This window comes from Thermobia domestica, chromosome 3 (assembly GCF_964235325.1).
Source record: "Thermobia domestica chromosome 3, izTheDome1.hap1.1, whole genome shotgun sequence".
Classification (NCBI taxonomy): domain Eukaryota; kingdom Metazoa; phylum Arthropoda; class Insecta; order Zygentoma; family Lepismatidae; genus Thermobia; species Thermobia domestica.
This window is the reverse complement of record NC_137456.1, coordinates 53,177,143-53,202,471: the sequence shown is the minus strand read 5'-3', so window position 1 is coordinate 53,202,471 and position 25,329 is coordinate 53,177,143. Positions and strand designations below refer to the sequence as shown.

At 34.4% G+C, this 25,329-nt stretch overlaps 1 protein-coding gene across 1 annotated transcript in view; it reads left to right on the top strand.

Moving 5' to 3' along the window:
• LOC145681791 (acetylcholine receptor subunit epsilon-like) overlaps window positions 1-24,036 on the top strand; it is a 31,629-nt gene extending 7,593 nt beyond the window's left edge. The window contains exons 2-6 of the mRNA XM_081753401.1: window positions 9,008-9,144; window positions 14,956-15,029; window positions 16,582-16,811; window positions 20,926-21,008; window positions 23,786-24,036. Of these exons, the coding sequence (XP_081609527.1) occupies window positions 9,008-9,144; window positions 14,956-15,029; window positions 16,582-16,811; window positions 20,926-21,008; window positions 23,786-24,036 (775 nt within the window). The remainder of the gene's footprint in view (window positions 1-9,007; window positions 9,145-14,955; window positions 15,030-16,581; window positions 16,812-20,925; window positions 21,009-23,785) is intronic.
• The last annotated feature ends 1,293 nt before the right edge of the window (window positions 24,037-25,329 follow it).

Here is a 25,329-nt window from a genome sequence, read left to right as displayed (position 1 = left end):
TAGATCAAGAAATTGAGAAAGTTTTTAGTAAAAATTATCCACCGAAAAACTAGGTTTGAATTTAATTACATACGTCGTTCAAACCAAAATGATAGCAACGCAGGATCGAGCAGGGGGTTTGAAATCGCGATCACTCTGATCGTATTCCAATTTCAAGCCATTTAGATAATATTTGCATTTGGTGGAAAATTTTGTGTGTGACTTAACTAAACATTACTGATAATAGTTTTAAATATCTTTTATTAATATTTAGGTTCCTGGAATTACATTTGCCAATTTCCTTCTTCGAACAAGCAAAAACCATACAAATAGCTAATTAGTTTATACTAGGGAAATCAACGTTTGAGTGCTTCTTGCTATTGAATCAGACAGTTCCTAATGATTTGTATGCGACCTCCCTAGCATTCGTAGTATGATTACTGCTTATTGATGACAGTTATGAAAAGACATCACGGACCATAGCTTCTTGAAGATTCGGACTCTACGCGGGGAAGGACTCATCTGAGAGGGTAGCTGTATCTATTGTTCATTCATCGCCTATACGTTTCTATCTTTCTTGTTTGTTGTGACTCTCTAGATAACAGTAATGTACTCCAAATTACGAAGAATTATTCTGTAATGTAACACACAAATTAGAAAGATACTCCGACAACACATTACTTCCCTATTGTATTGTTTAAAAAAAGAAAAGTTGAATAATGAGGTATAAAATAAAAAAAAGAGTCCTTAATGTCATACCAGAATGTAGGATGTCACGTAAAGCTGATAACGATTTAGTTTTATTTTTGATTAAGATGTAACACGTACATTAATCACCTACATATAATGGCGTTTGGTATCATTTGCTTTTTTGTGAATCACAACTCTGTTATTTTGAAATAAAAGCAGAATGTTAATATTATAGTTTCATATAAAGCTAATATAAGTATAAGGAATGTTCTCATGTATTATATTGTACACACGAAGCTACAGAAAAATCAAACAAACCAAACATTCGAATAGAACAATGTACATTTACAAAATAAAAAATAATGATTGATGACAACATTGTCAAGAAGTATGTTCATTCTACATTTGTGGTTCACTTTGAAAACACACATAAATAGAGTACAAAAGATATTTCCCACTGTACAGTACAGTTCGTTTTAAGTCTTAAACTTTCGTTCATCTACATGAGCTACTTCTGTTTTTGAAAACTGAGACAGTATCTCTTATGTACTAAAAGCAGCAGTGGTGTATTCCATAATGAGTTTAGCTACCAAGCAGGTGGATCTCGTTCCATTTCTGGCGGAGAAAGGACTTATTATCTAGTTCTATTCGTTCAAATGTAGTTTCGTAGACAGAATAACGTTTAAAAATGGTAACCTGGGGACACATAGGTAGAGAGGAGGCCGAAATGAGTTTATGAATACATTATCTCACCTAAATGTACAGGTGACAAAAAAACGTCTTACCTTCACACTGCCCGTACGACTCACCGCAATTTTCCCAATGAGTACAAGAGAATGACTTCAGCTGAATTCGGTCTACGTTCCCATCGCTCGGTACAATATACAGAAACTTTACTGGTTTGGCGTAAGTATATGTAAATATTTTTATATATGTTAATAACGCTATTTCTTGGTCAGGTTAACTAAAACATGCTTTCCATACACTCTTTAGCCTCTACTATATCATTTCTAGGAAACAAATACATTTCCCTATTCTACTTTTTCCCGAAACGACTGTCCATTACAAACTTCTTAATTTTTCTCTCATAATTTTGAAATATGCCATCCTATTCAAGCACTTTAGAATAGAAACTCAGTCATTGTACATAAAACTAACAGGAAAAACATAAGTTTAATAACCCTAGCTTAAACGCACACTATTTGTACTTCAGGGTATAACGCACCAACGGCCTTGATTTCAGTACTCCATCCCGATATGCCACCCACACATTTTCAACATTTATCCCCTTGCAACAAACTAGCTACATCTAGCGGAAACCAAGCATACTATAGAAAATAATCAGGTCAACATGTGTGTCACCAGAGTACAAAAGCTCTATAGCCACGTGCCACTTTACAGAGAATATCTACAATGAGAACTACATCTTGACGCTAAATGGCGTCAATGGCACACATCAATAGGTCTGAATGACGGCATATGGTTTGAAAATGTAAAACGAAACTAATTTTACTTGGAGTAATTAGAAAAAGTATTTGAGAATAACATCCTTAGACGAATATTTGGACCCAAGAGAAACGGCAATGGGGAAAGGCGGAAACTTCATAACGAGGAACTACATAATTTATACGGTTTACTGAATGTTTTGAGGGTCATCTAGTCTAGGAGTAATAGGTGGGCAGGTCACGTAGCTAGGATGGAAGAAATTAGAAACGCTTTCAAATTGTTAACTGGAAGACCAATCGGAAAACGACGATTAGGAAGATCTAGGTGCAGATGGGAGGACAATATTAAGATGGATCTCGCAGAAATGGGAATACAAAGTAGAATCTGGATCCAGTTGGTTAAGGATAGAAGTCAATGGAGAGCTTTTGTGAACACGGCATTGAACCTACGGGTTCCATAGGCCAAAGAGTTAGTTAGTTAGTTAGTAAATACGAGTCTGATGGAAAGTGTATTTGAGGGTTTTACATACTATGTAAATGAAAAGTTCTTAGAGACTTAGCCAGTGTAAAGCAGTTATACAGATATTAGTTATACAGATGTATTCACATTTCTAAACATAGACGAAGGTATTTTAGTGTATATTTGCTACATTAGAAAGTAATAAAATAAAACCTTTGATTAACAGAAACAGAAGAAACGTTAATAATAGTGTGTAAATGAAAAGAATTTGTAAAGCCCATGTGGTAATTTTATGCGGTATACAGTACACTAATTATTGTCTAAGCGACAATTTCGGCTAATATCAAAATACTATAATCAAGTGTTCTAATTGCTGTGAGAACAAAGAGAAATTCCACTCTGTAAAGAAAGAAAAGTATGTCTGGAGGATATGCTTATATGGGTTTGCATTGTAAAATTCTTCTGTGATGATTTTCTTCTTCAAGTACAAGTCATACCTCTATAAGAGTCTCTAATTCACTTACTGACTGCGTTAAATGTAAAAATAACGCAGTAAGAGCATGGAACATTGTTATTAAATATTGAAAATGTAGGCAGAAATAGTCAATTGCAATGGATGACGAATTTTTTAAAGAAAAAATCTGCAATAATTATCTGGCATATAGTTCTGCGGACAGAAATTGCTGATTGAAATGTGCTTCAAGATCCAATCCCATCAATCGTATACGCAGTGTGGCCTTTGCCACAGACTTTGGAGCTTCTCCTTAATTCTACCAATATCTTTTTTGTATTTCATTAACGTAGGCTATTCCTCTCATCATCACTCGTGATCAGCAGCTCCAAAAAAGGCTCAAGTTTGTTATATTTCAGTAGAGTTTCCCAGATAGAAAGTCACACGATGATTAAAATTGAGTCAGATCATATGGGACACAAACGCCATAGTCAGCTTTCTCCAGATGGATTAACACTGTTTTCTGATGGATGTTTATTTCTTTTGCAAGTCTACTGCTTACATGTTAGTCTTGCTCGACTTTTGCCAGAATATAATTTACTATTATTGTAATTGATTGCTTACTGCGAGGGGTATCTTGAGAAACGACATCCGTACAAGAAAAGCAAAACTGAACCATATTTCGGCTCCTTGTCTGGTTATTCTTGATAACTTATCTTGCCGATGAATAGCAAACATTTCTTTACAAGTTTACGCAATATTTCGGTCTTTACCGAAATAAAATTGTAAAATGTAGCTCCGTTTTGCGGAAAGTTCAGTTTTTTTTGGACATCAATTTGCTTCGACAGTTGGCTGTCAAATGATTATACTTGACCCGCAGCAAGTATTATACCTTGTGATATGAGAGACGGAAGTCATCTCGTGGTCAAAAGGCTCAACGTTTTAGATTATTTGAAGTTCCCTTGTGGTTAAGCATTTAGAGTATGTCTTTTGGTAGAGTAGAGTAAGATATTTTCTGGATGTGACAACGGTTAGGTCTTTTTGCACCCATACAAAGACGTGACTTAATCATAAAAATAAATTAAACACAAAATCCACAAGTATAAAAATAGGAGTTAGTTAATTAAAATACAAGAAAAAAACATCGACACACAAGCTTAAATTAGATGGCGTGCAAACACTCAAGGTCTCTTAAAAGCAGCAGCAGTCCAGGGACAAATCGAGTGTCGTCACCTAGGAGGAAATGCAGGTCTTCAGGAAGCTTCTTTTCGATGTCCAGCCAGAGCGGGCATTTGACAAAAAACATGACGACTAAACAAAACGCCTTCACAAAAAACACATTCTGGAACTGCATCTCCACGTAAAAGATATGTATGTATACGACAAGTGATTGTGTCCAATACGCAGTCGAGTTAAAACTATTTCTTCGCGACGAGATTGTCTGGAACTAGAGGTCCAAACTTCTTGCCGTGGTTTAATGTCATTCAATTTGTTGGCATTTGCAACATCCCATTCCGACTGCCATTGTTGAAGAAGAGGAGATGCGAACACTGGGTAAAAATCAGTGCAAGGGAGAGGTGTCACGAGTACGAGTGAGCTGCATCTTTTGCTACAGAATCCGCCTGCTCATTACCAAGAATGCCTACATGGCTAAAAATCCAATAAAAGTGGACAACTTAGCCGTTACCAAGTAGGGAATTGCATTTTAACAAAATACGTTGAACTATAGAATGCCTAGTGTTAACGTTACTTGGCGTTAGACAAGACCAAAATACGGGGAATGTTATGGTACACTGCATAGTCTAAGGCTTCAAGAATAGCCAACAGCTCAGCGCTGAAGATGGATGAAAACGAAGGGAGTCGATAACCACAGCGGGGAGAGAGAAAGACGAACATACAGCCAACAGAGTCGACTAGTTTCGAGATCCACGTTTTATATTGTAAAATTGCCTTCATACGGTGGTAGGTAGAGCAATTTAGTTTTCGGGGTTAAGTTTTCTCCTACAATCTTTTGTTTTGAAATTCATGTTATATATATATACAACATAATACAGTCTCTGTAATTCCGATCCTAAGCCCAATACAAAGGTCACTAAGTAGTTTGGATTCAGTAGATGTTCCTAAGCCCAGGTAGCCAAGGCAGGGATTTCCACAAAGCTCCATGCAAGTTGAGTGAAAGTTGGTAGGAATTCTCAGCGCTCCAGGCAAGCAAAGAGGCATTGAATTCTCCCAGGGCTTCAGGCAGGTTAGGTGGATAAAAAACAACAGAAAACTCCTTCCAAGCTAGGTTGTTGTTGCTAAAATTTTGCAGACCTCCATGCAAGCTAAGTGAGGGGTTGAGTTCACACAAGGTTCCAGGTAAGCTAATTTTATATATATATCACAGCTCCAAAGAAGCTAAGAGAGAGAAGTTGAGCTGCCGAAAGTGATGCCGATTGAGATTACGTGGAAGTGCGTTGTTTTCTGTCATTCGGCCTAACGATGATGATGATGAATGTAGTCTGCTTATTGTAGTAATTGTATACAATAGCAAGTAGCGTTCTTTACAACGGAAAATCACGTGTTGTTATTTCAAATACAGAGCACTTGTGGGAAATTACACTCCTGAGGCCACTTAAAGAAAGAAGCCAAAGGGTTGTTTTTTTAGAACTATTCGATTGGTGATGATGAATCAGCCCTGGAACGCATTATAGATTCACTAAAAATGTGACTGCATTAAGCATTAAACACAAGCACTGAATAACACTAACACTGGAATGCCAAGAGTGATTGCAAGAGAAAAAACTTAAGACAGTCTTTCTCCAAGGCAAGATCTGTGACACTTTGTTTCCTTCAAAGGAATGATTCTTTTTGATCTTTTACGTATACAATAATATAAATACACTAATCCGCTGACATACGAAGTGTTTGTCGATAGTGGTTGCACATCAGTAGTGAAATCGTTATGAAAAAGTATCTAATGGAACTGGCGTTTAAATGTCATGTTCCAGACGAGTTGTCACTAGTTGATGCGAACGGAGGCGACGATGTAACACACAGAGAAAAATTAAATCGAAAGTATTATGAAGCTGGTTGAAGTCACTGGTATAATTAGTGTTCTCATTCTGGAAGAAAACGTTTGTCAAATATAATGTTTGTTAAGCGTTATTTCGAGTGACATCTTTATAAAGAAAGTATAAAAACACTCCAATGGCAATTAATAGAATAATAATTAAAGGAGAGATTGCAATAACAGTTCACCGGAAGGAGGTCTATAAATGAAAGTCAGGAACAGTATCAGGAAGAAGATGCTCTTCATGTTTAGGTAATGATCGTATTCACGTAATTGTTCCTTGTAACTTTTGCAAATTAAAAGTAAAATTTTTATTTGGATTTTCCGATAATTAGCGAAATTTAATGGTAAAGTTTGCTGATAATCTCGTTGCTAGGTTCAAAGTATTAGTAATTACTCTCTAAAACGTTTTATATCTGAAAAATGAATCATGGAATTATTAATTCCATATGTTGTATATTGTATATATTCTCTAATCTATATATGCTATATCTATAATAGAATGTATTTTACAAGACAATTAATTTGGAAAGATGCAAGGCGCAGATGGCATCATGGCGGATGGTGTATCTTTATGTGTTAAATTTAAACGCCGTTGGCGTACGCAACGTTCTTGTCTTACACAAACCACACTTCTCATCTTCAACAAGATACCTAATATGTCAGTCAGTAGTGACTTATTGGTTTCACATAACCACAATACTGCTCCTCATGCTCCTACCGCCTTGCATTATAGGTTTTAAACCATACTACACTAGTGAAATTTTCCGAGTTATTGTAACTTTTCCAAACGCAGCTCTTCTATTCTTTGATGACAACACTGTTCAACGGACTCTTCTAGACTTGCAGTCAGCGTGAACAGTTCTTACCAATATTTAAATCAAGATATATAAAACGTTAGTATCTCACTCGCTGCGTGCGCTAACGGCGTTTGCATTTAACAATCTTTCATGTTATTTCTCGAAAAGTTTGCAACATTGACTTGCATTTACCATGTCTTTTGCCTTGATTTTCATTCTTGCTTCCAATGATGGTATTCAATTCAGGCCATTCGATTTACGAAAACATAAGTTTCTATTGGGTTGGCAACATTGTTCATCCAGTGATGTTTGTCAATACACAGGCAGGTGTCTTCTTTCCTCTAGTTACTTCGTGCAAAATTTCGTTTCTTTGTCTCTTTTGGATTCTAAGTTATCACGGTTGGGCATTCTAAATTATAATATGGAAACGTCATTTAATTATTTTGTCAAAAGTCAGCACGGGTTAACGTTCACGTAGGGAGCTGTTAATTTACTGCATGTTTACGGTTACATATAGTTCATTTCGAGGGTGTGCGTTTGTAAAAATGAATTACCTCATATAAAGACACCCTAATATATATATACGATGTTTCAAAAGTCCCCTGACATATGGTATCTCTGGTATTATCATAGTTACAACAAAATGTAAACAGAGAAAACGTCTCCAAATATGTTCTTTTCAACTTAAAGTGAAGGACTTTTTTTAAAAAAAATCGGACGAGCCGTTTGTACTGTACACTCTTTATGCGTCTAATGTTAAAAGAAAATGCAATGTTACCATTTACCTGGACCCACAACATAAGTGAATGAAGTTACTGTCTTTTACGATAACATGTCAATGGTCGGCACCCATTTCAAACAGTAACTTCATTCACTTATGTTGTGGCTGCAGTTAAACGGCAATTTTGCATTCTCATTTAATATTGGGCGCATAAAGAGGGTACAGCCCAAACGGCTCTTCCAACTTTAAAAGTCCTTCACTTTAGGTTGAAAACAACATATTTGGAGACTGTTTTTCCTCTTACATTTTGTTGTAACTGTGATAATAACAGAGTTACCCTATGTGAGGGTAATTTTGATACACCTTATATATATACTCAATTGAAGGACGAAAAATATAAAAACGTATAGTTACTCATTTCAAAAAGTTTACAACGAAAGGTGACAACGAACTAATGAAAGCATAGAATTTAGCTTTAACTAAGTTGGCCACTTGTATAATGCATGGTAATTTAATTAATTGTATATTTAGCTACTTAATAACTTTTAATTAAAATAATTAACTTAACAACACAATATCTAAAATGATTCAGTTTCATACACCCCTAAGTCCTGAACAGAAATAACGGATGGTACTCGTTATATCATTTTGCACCAATTACTCCTTATCCTTCTGACACATTCATTTTTCTCTTTTGCATCATTGAAGGCCGCCATTTGTACAACGTTGTATATTAGTTACATTGTGCGTTTATTAAGTTCCGGAAATACCTCCAAATTAAATACTTAAGAATGCGAGAAAAATATCACAACAATAATTTTCTACATATATCCCTTCCCGCGCAACACACTCGCAGGACAGACCGTAAGAGCCTCTGAAAAGCCCTGGAGTATTGAAGTACTTTTTAGCACCTCCGTCACCTTGTATTGAATCGAAGCAGCATATTCGAAATGTTTTCCTTGATGCTATATTTAAGTTTAAGGAAGGTCATGAAATGCACTAGGGCCTGCCGATTATTGATGATGTTCAAGAACTCGGACTCTTCTTTTGGCCAAATATTAACCCTAAAGAACTGGTGTGGCCAGCGCACTTCACTTAGATTAACTCCAACGCTTACCGTGTGTTTCCGTTAATGTAGTGAAGTTCGTAATGCAGAAACGAAGACTACTTTCATGTTTCTTAACATATTATATGTTTTGTATAACTAGAATAAACTTCAAAAAAAGTGTTCCCACAGCAATTGCTAAACATTCTGAATAATGAGTGAATAAATAAACAGTTATACCACTTAATATATATATCTTACTAGTTTCAAATTATATTGCAAAAGGAAAAGGTAAAAATTCTGGATAACGAATTAAAAAAGTAAACACTGATACACTTGTTCATATCTATTTCATTATTTTCAGAATGTGCGGCAAATTTATGATATTCGAGGCAATGAAACTAGCTGTCCTTTGTAGTGTTGTTGGAGGTCAAAACGTACAAAAACCTTTCAGCTTTCCAGAGGACTATAATATGTACGAACCACCTTGGAGATTCTATGGTTTGTATTTTACATTCATTGAAGAGGCGCAATATATTAGATTCAGTTGTGTAGTATATTCGATACCATTTTTACAACAGCATATGGAATGATGTTAAATATTTTATTTTATTTTCAATAAGAAAATAGCAACTATAACTTATATCTATAGTCATAAAATATCCAAGAGAAATCAGTTGATTCAAATGCATTGTTATTGTAATTGTATAATATGATGTGTATATATTTTATATATTATTTGATTTTTGAAAGCGATTACAATCAGGCTTAAAACATCAATAAAAGTGTACAGCGAACAACAAACGTATCTCCCCCCTAAGTGCTCTAATTCCATTACTCGGGGTCCAGGTCATTTGCAGACGTAGACAGATGCAACCCAACTCACACGGCACTGATAGCAGTTGGTAGCAATGATCCAGGTGTTTATGAAGGTGAAATTGTGAGTAGGTGACTAAGGAAACAGTTTTTCATTCCATCCTACAACCAACCAGTTGTTGGTCCATACTATCCGGTGCCACAAGCACTCCGGGCCGAATTCGAAACTGAGCTTAATAAATGATTATGTTTAGAGATTGCCAAGGAACAAAAGTCACCCTATCGCAATCCAATCCATGTGGTATGAAAAGCCTCAGGAGGTATTCGTCCGGTGCTGGATTTAAGAGCAATTAACGCCAAAAATATTACTGGTAGGGTTCATGTTGAGGCAATAAACAAGCTTTTGAGCCAGACTTCGCATTCTAAATGGTTTCCTACCTTCGACGTGTACAGTGCGTATTATGGAATTAGTTTGCACAAGGATTCGTACCCCTGTACGAGCTTTATTTACAAGGGACGGCAATTTGCTCTGATGACTCCCCTCAAGGTTTCAAAGCGTAACCATCTATATTTCAACATGTTATGAACCAGTTTTTCAATGACGAAACTATTATCCATTTCATAAAGATAGGTCCATGGCTTCGCGGTGCTGCCTTGACGTTAATTCAAAACTTATATTGCATTATCGTACATCGTTTGAATTGCCGGAAATTTGTCTTTTCAATACGTAAGACATAAAAATTTTAATTGTACTTTGTAGTGGGAAAAATAGAAATTAATGAAAAAGTTCCTATTTTATAGTACTTTTTTTTGGTAAACCAATGTTTATAGGACTATATCTCAGAAACGAGATCACATGAAATAATTTCCTGTGCACGATATGTAGGTGCATCCATTAACCTTAAGTTGTGAAAAGTTTAATTTTCATAGCGTGGCACTTTTTGTGTAATTAAAATAAATTTATGACACTCTGATCTCCTTTACCGTGATAGGTAAAGAAACATATAAAACACAGTTCGAAAATTTGGAATTCTAGTGTTCCAAATATTTGAAACTTTTAACAAAAAGGGCTTAGTTGGTATAGAATTTAATTTTTTAAAAAAAATATTTATTCCAACATATTCTGCGCGTTAAGCGGAGAGCCATGTTGCAGCCCAGCCTTTACATTTAGTGCTCGAAATGTACAACACTAAAGAAAAGTACTTTGACTTCTAGATCTGAAAACAGATTTTCTGTGAAGTGTAAACCCAATATTACATATCAACTAAGATTGTATAATATCATAAACTTTGTGAGTGTATTTGTTTCTGTGCAAACGTATTTTGTACTGTGTGCAGTAAGTGAACAAACTGACAAAAAGCAATGAATCTTAGAGGACCACCACATGCAAATCCAAACAAGGTAAACAGTATGTTTTCTTAATTTTAAACAATTGGTACATATACTGTACATTCTGTTAATTTCTAAGAAATTGGTTACAAATCTGTGGAGATATGCAATTTAAAAATACCTCTGAAAAGTGCCGGACAGTGTAAGTGACAAACTTAAATACCCGACGAGCTGAGAGTTACAGGCCAGGAAAATGTGGCAACGTAGCACTCCGTATAAACTGCGAAAGCGAAGGGCGCATAGCAGGGAAAATCATAATGTCATATTTGTCATTGTTTATCTTTCAAAACAAATCGAAACAGTTTGGTTGAAAAAGTTATTTTAAGATCTTTCTAAAAGTTTTTTTTTCAGATGGTAATACACCGCAGTAACTCAGAGAATGATGTTTCACATTCCGCTGAATAACAAGAAAATGACTAAGTGTTAAGTAATGAAATTTTCAGAACTTACATTTAATAGATGCACCTACATTTCGTGCACAGAAAATTATTTCACGTGATCTCGTTTCCGAGAAATAGTCCTATAAACATTAATCTACCAATAAAGTACTATAAAATACGCACTTTTCATTAATTTCTATTTTTTTCTTACTACACACTACAAAGACAATTTTTATATCGTAAGTATTGAAAAAAGAACTTCCAACAAATCTAACGAAGTACGACAATTCAATATAAGTTTTGAGTGAACGTCATGGCAGCACCGCGAAGTAAGAGACCTATCTTTATGAAATGGATATTAGGCCCTATACAGTTTTATATGTCGATGACGTTTTCGTAAAGTTGTCTACTGTACGACAGACACACACAATACAAGTCACCCACTTAAAATAATATTTGGACTTAATGGGTAAAATATTTTGTTGCCGTTCGGCATTAAGAACTATTTAAGTGTAGATTTGAAATTTTATGAAACACTTTTAGTTGAAAATACTATCCGTATCAGTGAAATACTATACATTCAGTTGTGCATAAACAATGTAGTAGCGTAAAAAAATCCATATACTATATATAAATTGGAAGACTCATGAAGTATGTATACTGATGAAAAACTTCTTTGACACTATATTTGAACAACAAGCAGTTGTGTCATTACGAAAGTTTTCTAGTATGCTGTTGGTTTCCAGCTAAAATCTAACTTTCCTTCACTGCAACTGCTAATCTAATCCAATCCCAATAACTTTCCATTTCCATCACGTACGAAATTGCACAGTTTCGTCAGCCGCAAATACAGTCATTGCAACACGTCGAACTATCACAAATACTCATCATTACGTACTCACTTACTTTAACCGTGGACTATACTCAAATAAAATAACATAGGGTCATTTATCAATATAGTTATTAATCGTCATTGATGTTTGGACAAGACATTTAATCTCTAGTATCTCTCACTCGTCGATAAATCATTTTTATTTACATTTATTAACTTATATTAGTATTGCATTACGTTACTGTCACAAGACGGTCAATTATAATCTGACTTTACTCACTTCTACATATATGTATTCCTTGCATAACTATTCCGCCACGAAACTATGTTCTTATTAAAAAAAATGTGAGTAAATGTCAGCCAGGTAATTAACATGGCTATCATTTACAACACTAAAACACGCACACACTTTCCTGCAGTCTCGAAATAACTGGTTTTGCTAGCGTTCCTTTCTTAAATTTTATAACGAATTTTAACTTTTTACTACTACTCAATTGCATTTACTAAAACACTCCCTACATTTTGAGAATAAATTCCTACATTACATCAACATCACCATAATGCAACAAATTGGGGAACTTCGTAGTTAAACATAACCCGAATAACTTTTTATTTCTAGAGTATACAACAACTGCATTTAGTCAGCTACTAAAATCGTCTTCACAACCTAAATCTACTTTTGTACGTTGCTATGCAATCTGAGTATGTAACTTCTTCTACAATGGTATTCCCTGAACAACCGGTAACGAAGATGTCATTATTTTCAAAGAAATTTCTTTCACTATAATTTACTTGTACTGCTCACGCAGAAATTTGATATTGACACACAAACAACAATTTATTCTTGCGAAATACGGATATTATTTAAACATACGTAATTCATACGGCATATTGTCGAAACAAAATTAAACGTATTTTCTAAATTGACTTATATTATATGAGGATAATTCTGCATAGCATCGATCCTCCGTAATGGGAAGGTCGATATTGAATCCTGGGTAGATATTTCTTCTACTAAAGGTAAAACACTAACATCAAGTAAAAGCTAACATATGGCACCCCAGTTGGAACAGTAGACAACGATCATTCACACCTTCTACCTAATAACAAACTTTACACTTTCACACATACATTATATTTCCACTAAATGGATGCCACGAACTGAATTGAATTTGCGGAAATTATTGAAACACTCGTGGAATAAATATTTCAATCTCTAAGTCGCACACATTAAAAGAAATAAGGTTAAACAAAAAACACTCTAATAAATACAACATATCATTGACCTGACCGTGACTATTACTACTACTAAATCACAGAATATATTTTAAATTAGAAATCAGCACGTATTATACATTTTCTGGTGTGATACGCTAGCTGTTCTGGAAACATCTTTCCTAATGTGGATTGTTAAAAAAAATACATTTTAACATATCACTGTTGACAACGCAATGGTCTATTGTTACTTTGAGTGGAGGGGGAAATGTTGACGAAGATATTTAAAATTTTATGACATCTGCAGAGACCAATCAAGGATCTTTGGCAGATGCCTCTCCAAAGAACTACGTTTTTGAACCCTGGTGGGACACTCTTGTCTAACCTAACATTATGTTGATGTTTACAATGGAAACTTTTCCCAGGGCGACCATAATAACAAGAGCAAAAAAAAATCTAAGTTATGCAAAATCAGAATGGGCAAACTTTGTTAATATTTATCGGGTGAAGACATATGCAATACATTTTCACAATATTTCTTTTCAGTGCTGGAAAATCCGGAATTTGATATTTAATGGTGAATAATTCCAATTACTGCAAACATGGCTGCTTAAATGACCAATATCGTGTATTTCCGATTATTACTTTCTGCTGTTATGTTTTCAGTTTTGATTTGTGCCTATTTCACTTAATGACTATTTCATACCTCTGTTATTCTTGTCTTTCTGATCCTATTGAAACAGAGCACTGATATAGTTTTTATTTAATTTTATTTTCCTCACGTCAGTTGGCAATCCTGTGCTCACACAGGTTCTTCCAGATTATGACAACACTATGACAGGTTTTAGCGCTCTTTTGGGCTATCACCTAATTGTTTTAGACAAAAAGCCAATAGGAGCTATAACAATCGAGTTACAAATGGAGGGGGATAGAAGAGAACTACAGGGAACCGCTCTACCGCCTCTGACTGGATGAGATGGTCCCTATTTTTACAAATTATTTTCTTTCTTTCCCGTGATTCATATAGTTTGTTTATAGCCATTTATTTTACTTAAATAGAAATTTTAATATAGAAACTAAAGAGATGAGAGTAAAATAACGCAGTCATTGCAGAAGCAGTGGGAGAGAAATAATTTGGAAGAGGAAAAATTTTTCTATTAACTTTAAAAGGATATAGAGAGAATTATGTATAATTGTAATAATATTTTAAATTATTAAAAGAGACAGAACCTTCTTTGTTATGTTTATAATTGCTAAAACAGTTATGTTCTTCTTTTGCAATAATAATTATAATATTTATTCTTCCGGAATATATTACGTATTGAATGTTATGTATTGAATAAAATGTTAATTATTAACCTGTCCCTTTTCTGCTGAAAACAATGTCTCAAATAGTCCTAACAGTAATGCTGATTCTTCTAGCAGTAACACAGATAAGACTAACAATGACGCAGGTACTGTTTAACACTTTCAGCCCCATGTGTATCTTTTCGATACACAGTGAGGGTTTACTGATGGACCACGTGTATCAAATAGATACACATGGGCTGACAGTGTTCATAGCAAACTGTAGTCTGGTCCCGGGATGAAATTTACTCAAACAGGGTTGGGGCTGAGAGTGTGTTAGCTTATATTTAGCGTATAAAAGTTGTTAATTCATAGTTTAATTATTTCTTTTAGAAGGAGATAAAGAATGGGAGATAAAACTTAATCTTCGACGCGTAGAGATTCTAAGTATTGACAACATAGAAGGAGTAAGTAAATGTTTGAAGATAACTCACACGTTTAGAATTAATATATATTTTTTAAAGTTTAACATTCGCTCGGCAATATTCAAAATTGTTAAATAAGCGTAAGAATAAGGTTGGTCACCTCAAAGATTAAATAATGGTTATCGTTTTGTCTGAAAATAACACATAGTGCTGTATTCTTTCGATATGTTTAAGAATTAATTAATTATGGTTAAATTAGATTAAGTTAGTTTTAGTTAAATTTCCTGCTAAATGTGATATTTATTGAAGGATTGAACCTTCTTTTTTATTTTCCCTAATACGTTAACCTACTTTGATCTACAGTTTGTGTTTCTTCACAGTATTACCACAGGATATTGCGCATTTTTGCTTGTTTGAACATTTTGGGTTTCATTTTTGCCCATTCATTTAAATGTTATACACTTGATATTGCTTAGTCTCACTGGGCTTCTCACATTTTAACGCTCACACTTTTCATACTTTCATATACTTCTTCCTTCTATAGATGTAGCTGTCTTCCTTTGATATCTTCCCTATTTTGCCAGTGGTCTGCAAACGACATATTGAAAGTAGATGTACACTAGTTACTTCCGAAATTTTCTTATAAACATCTCTTGTCTGTCAGGTTTGATCTACTTCCAATCTGGATGTTTGGTGACACATAAAATGTATGTATTAAGAGATGCATTACGTAATATTGCAGCCTACTCTGCCATACGATATCTTCTGAAAATGGAGATTTGAGTATTCTGTACGTGTACAGCTGTGATTAGAATTTACTATTATAACTATCAGAACCAGTATCAATGCTTGAATTCAATGTTGTTGACAAATTGGCATAATAACTTCAAGACCAATCGAATGAGCCGTTCTACACCACACTACCTCGATTTCAAGATATCTGAATTAGAGGACCATACCATTGGCACCTGACCCATCCCCCAATCTATCTCGATTTCAAGATATCTGAATTAGAGAACCGTACCACTGGCAACAGGTCCGTTACAAAAGTAGGGCTAAGAACAATAGTAGTTCTGCACCACACTATCTCAATTTCAAGATATCGGATTTACAGGACCATTACACTGCAACGAGGTCCAATACAAAAGTAGTTAAGAATAATAGTAGAAATCGTTTTCCACCACACTATCTCAATTTCAAGATATCGGAATTACATGACCATACCACTGGCATCAGGTCCAATACAAAAATAGAGTTGTTAATAATAATATAAGCTGTTGTCTACCACACATATTTCGATTTCACTGACACCAGGTCCAATAGAAATGTAGAGCTAAAAATAATAGTAAAAGACGTTCTCTACCACACTATCTCGGTTTCAAGATATCTGAATTAGAGAATCATACCACTGGCTCCAGGTACAATACAAAAGTAGAATTATATGTTAGTCGTATCTTGCAATATTATTCTTGGAATATTTATAATATTCATCATTCTCTTTTACAATCAAAATAAATTGTAAATACTAGTATACTATCCATATCTCTTACAAGATCAGAATGATGTTTAACACGCTTTATATAATTTATTTCAGACACTAAAAGCTGATTTAGCTATGGCATTTACATGGAATGATCATCGAATCAACACGTCTTCTTTTAAAGATCCTTCATTCAATTACGTAATTCATCCTGAAGAGAGACAACGCTTTTGGTTGCCGGAAATTAGGATACTCAAAATGAACAGATTCGACACCGATAGAGGAGTCGGAAGTAGTATAGTACTACTTTTAGAATACGGGCAAAACCTAAAATACTTTGTCAGGTATGAAGTTTAGGGTGACGACTTTGTTCTCCAAATTGTCAATAATTTACAGAATTGTTTTGGACCACAGAAATGCTATTATTTAACTTATTTAGAAATAGGAGAGTTTATAATATTTCCACAGTACATGATTTTCACTCGATTATGATTTGATTTTGAGTTCATCGTCTCTTTCAGCAGCGCGGATAATGAGATGGGACCTACAGATTAACGTGGAATCCGAACCACATGAGCTTCCTCCGGGAATCGAACCTGGGTTTTCCACGCCAAAGGCAAGTACGCTAATCGCTTAGCCGTGTATTATTTTTACTCGAGTGTAAAATGAATTTCTACCTAGCATTTATTTCTTAGCAACATTTCTAATTTTGTGTGAAAAACGCAGAAGCTAAAAAATCATTGATTTTCTTTTTCCTATCGCAAAAAAACAACGCACTTTTTATTCAAAAAATCAGCCAGGTGCATTTCCAGACATTTTGTCCCTACTGTCTGGGAACGCACTGTTGATAGGACGCAAATAAGAGGTAAGACTAGTGTTTTGTGAAACCCAAAGTGTAACTCTCAACAAAGACAAACGAACGATAACGTATTCAGAATTGTCAATTTATTGTAAATATATTTTTGAATTGTTTTCTGTGTATCGTTAGCCTAAAACAGTGATTCTTAACTTAATTCCTATCACGACCCTCATTTTATCATACCCTCTTTCTAGCGACACACAACCATTTCTGGTTTGATTTTTAAAGAACTCTGTACCTGTTGAAAATATTTAGTAGAATTAATTTTTGTTGCTGTTAACAGTATGTATAATTTAGTAACTAAATAAATAAATCTATGGCCTATGGAACCCGGAGGTTCAATGTCGCGTTCACAAAAGCTCTCCACTGACCTCTGACTTCTATTCGTAGCCAACTGGATCTAGTTTGTACTAGTTTCTACAGTATAGACTTAACAGTACGGAACACAAATAAACGACTAAAATTGCCATTAGTTTGAATGGTGTCCTTAGTTGTTTAGTTTTGACTATATCTATATCTATATCTATATCTATATCTATATCTATATCTATATCTATATCTATCTATCTATATATATATATATATACATACATACATATATATATATATATATATATATATATATATATATATATATATATATATATATATATATATATATATATATATGTCACAACAAAATTCAAAATAATATTTAAATATATTTTCTGGTTTTAGATTCTAATTTTATTTATCTCTTTCGAGTATCTTTGCGACACCGGTGAGAAACCCTGTGCAAAAACATTTAACGAACACTTTACATTTCCCATTCGAGTTACTTGCAAAAATATTTATAGGAGGTTATGAACTATGAGAATTTTTATTGAATATATTTAAAAGGAGGTAAATCCACATAGTGATTTTCAGTGTTCTTCAAACCGAGTATATCCGTCTAAGGGTGATTACCATACATTAATATATGAATTTTCATACGTCTACTAGTAACATCTTAAGGACACTACTACCAACGTCAGGATCTTCTATTTTTACTGACAACGCTGAACATTCAACAATGTAACTCTTTGTATTTCTCAGAGACAGTATTTGAGTAATTTTTCCATTCAAATTATTTTCGTATATGTCTCTTGTATATTGTGCAGTACTGTTAAAGGTTTTATGTTTTATACAAACAATGCGGTGAAAATGCTCTAAAAACGGAAGTTTGTGGTTTTAGATTGCGGGAGAAGTTAAAATGTTTTCAGCTTTGTTCACCGGCTGTGATATCGCTGGCAAGTAGTTAAACCAACCGTGATAGTCCAGCCACTTATTTTCGTTTGAAGGGCTAATATAATAATCATACCAAGCAGTGGAATTCATCGTATTCCTCCTTCCACGGCAGTGATCTCATATATTATACTCCCTTCCGACTGGGAAATGTATTAGTGTGTTTAAATGATTTGAAATGGGGGAATGTAATCAAAAGGATATAACATTAGTGGCAAAAATTTTAATTGTTTTCAACCATCCGTAATCTTGACATTTCACTTAATGCGTGCATTTACGTTATAACTTCATATATATATATATCCAAGAAAGTTCTGTCGCTTCTTGTCGCAGTCTGTATTCCATTGGCTCTCACACTGTGAGTTGAATGCAAATGGAGATAAGGCGAAGGTCAGTTGTTGGTGTGGGTATATTCAATATATGCGGCAGTTCAGTTATACCGTGAACATGCGTAACGACAGAGTGAACATGGGACCTCCACTGAACATCATAAGGACTGTATGCAGTGCGATTTCAAACTAGGGTCAAACGCCGCTGTAGAGGGGAGGAAGATATGTCAGGAATTTGGTGAGTGTATCGTGATAACGTGGACAGTACAGCGGTGGTTTAATATGTTTAAGGACGGTGACGAAACACTCGAAGACGCAGCACTGCTGGGGGACCAACATATGTACAAAATGAAGATCTTCAGGCAGCATTTGAGGCGAACAGTGGGCAGGCTTTGAGGTACTAGAACTAAAACTTAGTAAGAGTGCAGAAACCATTCGGCAGCACCTCCATCAACTTGGGAAGCAGTACAAGTTGGGTCGATGGGTCCCACATGATTTGATTTCGGGCCAGAAACCAACGCGAGCAGACACCTGTGTTTTTTTGCTGTCTTGGCTGAGGAAGGAGCCATTTCTGGACAAGGTTTTGACATGTGATGAGAAGTGGGTTCTGTACGTAGCTTCATGATGCGATCACCATTGGTTAGCATGCCATGAACCAGTTCCAAAACAACAGAACCAGCACTGCACCGGAAGATCCTCCTGTATGTTTGGTGGGCTGCTTGTGGCATCGTGCATCTGGAAATGCTACCAGTTGGTCCGAGCATCCATGGAACTGTGTATTATCAGCAATTTAGCCGTGTTCAAGAAAAACTTAAAACTCAGGAGAAAGTACTTTTGAATCGCAAAGGGATTATCCTGTTACAGGACAACGCTAAGTCCCACGTGGCTATTATGACCAGGGAAACCATTCGACGCCTTGGATGCGAAACACTATTACATCAACCATACTCCCTGGACACTGCACCATCCGATTATCACTTGTTTCATTACTTGGAGATTGACCTTAGAGGGCGCCAGTTCAAATCCATAGTAGAGGTGGAAAATGCACTTTATAACTTCTTCGCTACACGGCCCACCAAGTTGTACAGAGATGGAATTCATGGCCTTTCAGAACGTTGGGAGAAAGTCGTCGATTCTGATGTTGAATATTTTAAATCTTCCAAGTACGTCTTGCGTGACATACCGATGTTTGAATGTTCGAAGGTGATGGGTGAGAAAGCGATGGAACATTCTTGGTTACCTTTATATATATATATATATATATATATATATATATATATATATATATATATATATATATATATATATATATATATATATATATATATATATATATAATATTCTGCATTTAGGGAACGAATTCGAGTTTCTTTTATATGGTTGTTGACATTGCATTCATCTTCTACATCGTTGCATGTACGACATTAACTAGTTCGTACAGAAGAGGATCATAGTTTCTCCATATTTAAAATTTACATCTACAATCCTTTGCTATACATATTATGAGTATTATAAGTGTACAATCTTGTACCACTCATGGTATTCTTAGATTTTCCTCTCTTTTTAATATACTAGTACGATATGCACGTTGAAGGATTGTAAAAGTAAATATTTCAGTACAGTTTCTTGTGTTGACTGTCCATTGAAAGTCCATTTGGAAAAAAATTCTGGATGACCCTTGTAATCTACCATGGTCTTATATTTCATGTTTTCAGGTTTCCTCACTTGTTTCGTTTAAAACCGCTAGTTATACTAAAAGTAATAATGATACTGAAATATAATTAATCCATGTTAAAGATATACGAAGTGCGTTGATTATAGAAATATACAAGTACACATCAATTCATAAATATAATTACACTTATCTATCGATTAGTATTGAGATAATTGATCTGAACTAGTTATGAACAGGTAGTTTCACATTAAAAGCTAATTCTTTATATATTATATATTTTACATTTTACATGATTTAAGAAAATGTAATGTGTGAAACTTTCGTATTCACAGTGGTATACTGAACATGAAATGCGACTTCAACTTTGCGTTATATCCAATTGATATTCAGCTGTGCAATATAGACATCCATATAGGTAAGTACACACATAAATCATATTCACTCAAAAAGTTGAGAGTCAGTAAAACTTTCATTGTGACTGTATTTTTGGCATGAAGTGAAATTTAAAGGATAGGGGGATGTATTAAAATTTAGCAAAGTAAGAACAATAAACGTACTATCATGTACACAAAATAGCATGTTTTCTAATTATAAGCAGCACTTATGGATACAATTAATAAAATTAAATTTTATCATTTTAATTAAGTGGAATATGTAATATTTGCACAGAGACAACTTAATTTTACATTTGAAACGTGCAGTCTTAAATCTAAAATACATTGATGTTTACTGAATGCGTAAAGTTAAGTTTATTCTAAATTTCTTTGAACTTTAGTGCAAGAAAGAATACCATTCTTATTTAAATCTCTATTTATACAAAATAATAATTTCTTCACCGCTTGTTAATGTATCCGTTTACGAACAATCACCAAATGCTTCAAACAAAAGTATTTGTGACAGTGTTTATAGAAATACTTTTCGATCATCATCTTGTTTGGTTCCAATGGCGAAGTTCTGCGTAGAATTTTATTCCTTATGGTGCATAGGTAGTAAATTGTTTTTCTTTTACTCACATTACATTGACCACATGGAATACCTACATGTACTACACAGTTTTGATATTGATACGGGTTTTATGAGAGATACCATGGTTTCCAATATCCATCTGCTAGAAAATTAATTGAATACTTCCTTTAGAAGGTTTCAAGATATAGCAGTCTATTCAATATTATGTTTTTCCCATTTCCAGGATGCAATATTTGATAATTCATACGTACAGAATGAGCAAAAATCTACCCTTAACAGTAACCTTAAATAATTGTCTGTATTGCGTAGTTTCATGATCAACAGATTTGTCATTTACCAACCATGCCAACCATGCCAGATGCCAACCATCAATATCGCATACCTTGCGTTTCAAATATTTCATTACACCTTTCGTTGGTCATGAATTAAATTCAGGAAAAAATGACACCCAACCTTTAGTTTTCTTATGCAGACAATTTAAATCACACTGATAGTGAAATAGTTTCGTTTAATGTATTCGAGAATACTTGGTAGGGGTTGCAATTCTATGGCGAATAATTATTAACAAATGCAGTTTACTAGGTTTATGTACTTACATTAATGTATTAATATTACTATCGTACGATGACCATATTTGCTGACTGAGAAATGAACGCAAAGAACCTCATTAACAACTCTGACACGATTATTTTGTATTTGAAGCGATTTGCTATTAAGTCTCCTCCCATGTCTAAGATTGAGTCAGGTACTGATCTAATGCATAATTGAAAAGTTAAAATAAGAATGTTTATCAAGCATAGATCCTTCCCATGATGTTGACTGTTAATATTTCAACACAACTAACAACGCAAGTTTTGTTTGTTTTTATGTTTTGAAATGGTTTTAATTCTTTCTACATAACTTACATTTAATTTTCTTAAGTTATATACCTCTTACACAATAATAACCTTTGAATCATAACTTTGTCCCTTAGAAGTATTATATTGAAAACTAATTTATTATGCAAATTGAATTAGAGAGAGTAAATTGTGCAAAATTCACTGCAAAATGTACCACTTACTTTATTCTTTCCTTAAACGTAATCACTTATAATTTCTGTAATTTCCTTGTATCCTGATAAAGTACCTCATATAGAAATTAGTTTAATACGCCAAAACATTACTCTAGTTGTTTATGATATAGAAAATGACAATCCTGTAGACCTTTGCCTGATGAACACTTGCTCCTTTATCAAAATAAAACTGTAAAATGTAGCACAGTTTTGCTGAAAGATTAGTCATCTTCGTGTTGTAATTTCTTGGGTGTTATTTGGCAAAAAATCCCAACATTTTTGCGCACTTATTTAACTGTGAAATGTCAAACGACGTTATCGTGATCCATCGCGATTCATATACCCTAAGATTTGGGGCAATTTATGAGCAAAATGCTCACTACTTTTTAGACTACTTGATATCTATTACATTTTCAGCGGTGACACCTTGAGAAACTCCTCTCTTAATTTTCCCCTTGCCATTTGAATTATGGTCTCCTAAGATTTAAGAACCACTTTAAAAATCCTAATTTTGTTTTCAGTTTAACGTCCAACAATTATGCAACACAATAATGAAGACGGTGAAGATGAGATGAATGATAATTGTGGAATGGTAAAAAAAGGAGGAAACTGGAGAGTCCCGAGCAAACACACGTACACAGTGCTTGATCTCAAGAAATCCTACGTAGTGGGAAGTGGAAAACGACGCAGGGACCCCACGCGACAGAGTTAAGCGATGCCGAACTCTTAAACTGTGAATTACCTCCCATGGGTGTTTTCTATGAACCTTTATCTTGTTCCATTATTATTTGTCATGCGTTAGGACAACCCTGAAAGCCCTTCTCTGTTCCAATCCCATCTAAACAAAATAGTCTAAATTAACTACATACTTATGTAACTTAACTTATTTTTTCAACCTCTTTTTTGACTTTGCAAATAGCTGTTCAATAAATATCCAAAAGTCTACATCTATATGTATTTTCAAGAAAGGTATTATTTGGTCTCCATTACATAAATTATAATCTGATTTATCTACCTAGGTATTATCTGAGTTATAATATGTAACAGGCACATACTGTAAAATTCCATATGAATTTTCTCTTGCTTTACCTGCTTATCCATATTCACGTTTATGTCTTAATACGACAACATCAATGAGTACTTCAATATTTAATACCTCTTACTCTTGTTTTTAGTTGGTGTATACAAAGCTAATAATGCCAGTCTTTCTTGGGCAGAAAATACTGCTGTTAAAAGGATGGAGATACTGATGCCACTTTACCACGTTAAAATATGTTCGAATCCAGATCCTGTGATGAGAAATATAGGCAAAGGTAAGAGTTACCAATTTCTTTGTAAATGTCGGTCCACCATTACTACAAAGATGGCGTATAAGGAGAGATTTAGAGTGCAAGTGGAACACCAGCCAGTCACTGAGGTAAAATAATTTGATTGGTCCAAGCCGTTCTCTGTAAGCGTGAGTAGTAAATATATTTGCGCGATGACTTTATGCAAGCAGATGAAGTCATTTTATATCTTGGGATTGGAATTACTTAAGCATTATCCAGTGTGTTTCAAAGAACACCGACAAAGGTTGGGAGATGATTCCTATTGAGTCATGTGCTTAGTTCCACACATAGAGCTGCCCAAAAATATGAAAATATATATTTTTGAATACGGGAAAACGTAAAGTAGGGTTTCATATCAGTGTAAAGAAAGCCACACACACATACATTGAAAAATACATGTTTCAGCAATGTGCAATATATTGCTGGTAGGACATAATTCTCAGACATGATCTGACCTAAGCGTGTACCCAAAGTACGCAAAAGTTGAGATTTGGCAGCAGTGAATATGAAATGCATCAAGGAAAAATCGGAAATGTTAAGGGATTGCATATCAATAGATCCACGGTTCTTCATATTCCAAATGAATTGTGGTGCAATACACAGTGTCTATATTTCACGCAAGAAATGTGAAATATACTTATATCCTTATATATATATATATATATATATATATATATATATATATATATATATATATATATATATAAATTTATATATATATTTAGTTATTTATATTTTTCTTATTTAATATTTTCTATTTGTTACTTACTCTTCTTTGTATGTCATTTGATTAAAAAACTGTTAGAAAAAGTGAAAGGGCTCATTATATTTTTCTGTTTGCGCGGAATTGCCTTAATCCTCATTGGTTCCCTCCGACCAATGAGAGAGAAGAAAGGGCGTGGCCTTTCACTTTCTCGTGTATATAAGATCTTCTGTCACCTGTCTTTTCGCAGTGTTTGTGTCTGATGAAGAGGACGTTAGGTCCTTGAAACTGTAACACATTGTAAGTATAGTTTATAATATATTTCATTCTGCTCTGGTCGGAACTGTGTTTTATTTGTTACTCTACTTATCCAGAGCCATGGAGTTTGTTCATTATGATCTACCTCCAAGTCTGAAAAGGAGGATTAACACGTGGAAAGAGAAAAGGAGGAAGGAAATCTCGTATGTGCAGCAGATCAAGTTCTTGAGGAGGTGTCTGGAAGAGGGAATGACTCCAAAAGGTCTAAGGGTGAGAAAGAAAGGATTAGTGTGTGTATCAGTGAGGTTCAAGAAACTAGTTAAGAAAATTGAAAAAGAAGTGATCTGGGACGTCATAAGGAAAAGAAGTAAGGAAGTGAAAACAAGTGAGGAAGTGTCTAACCAACTTATGGAACATATAAAGGACGGTG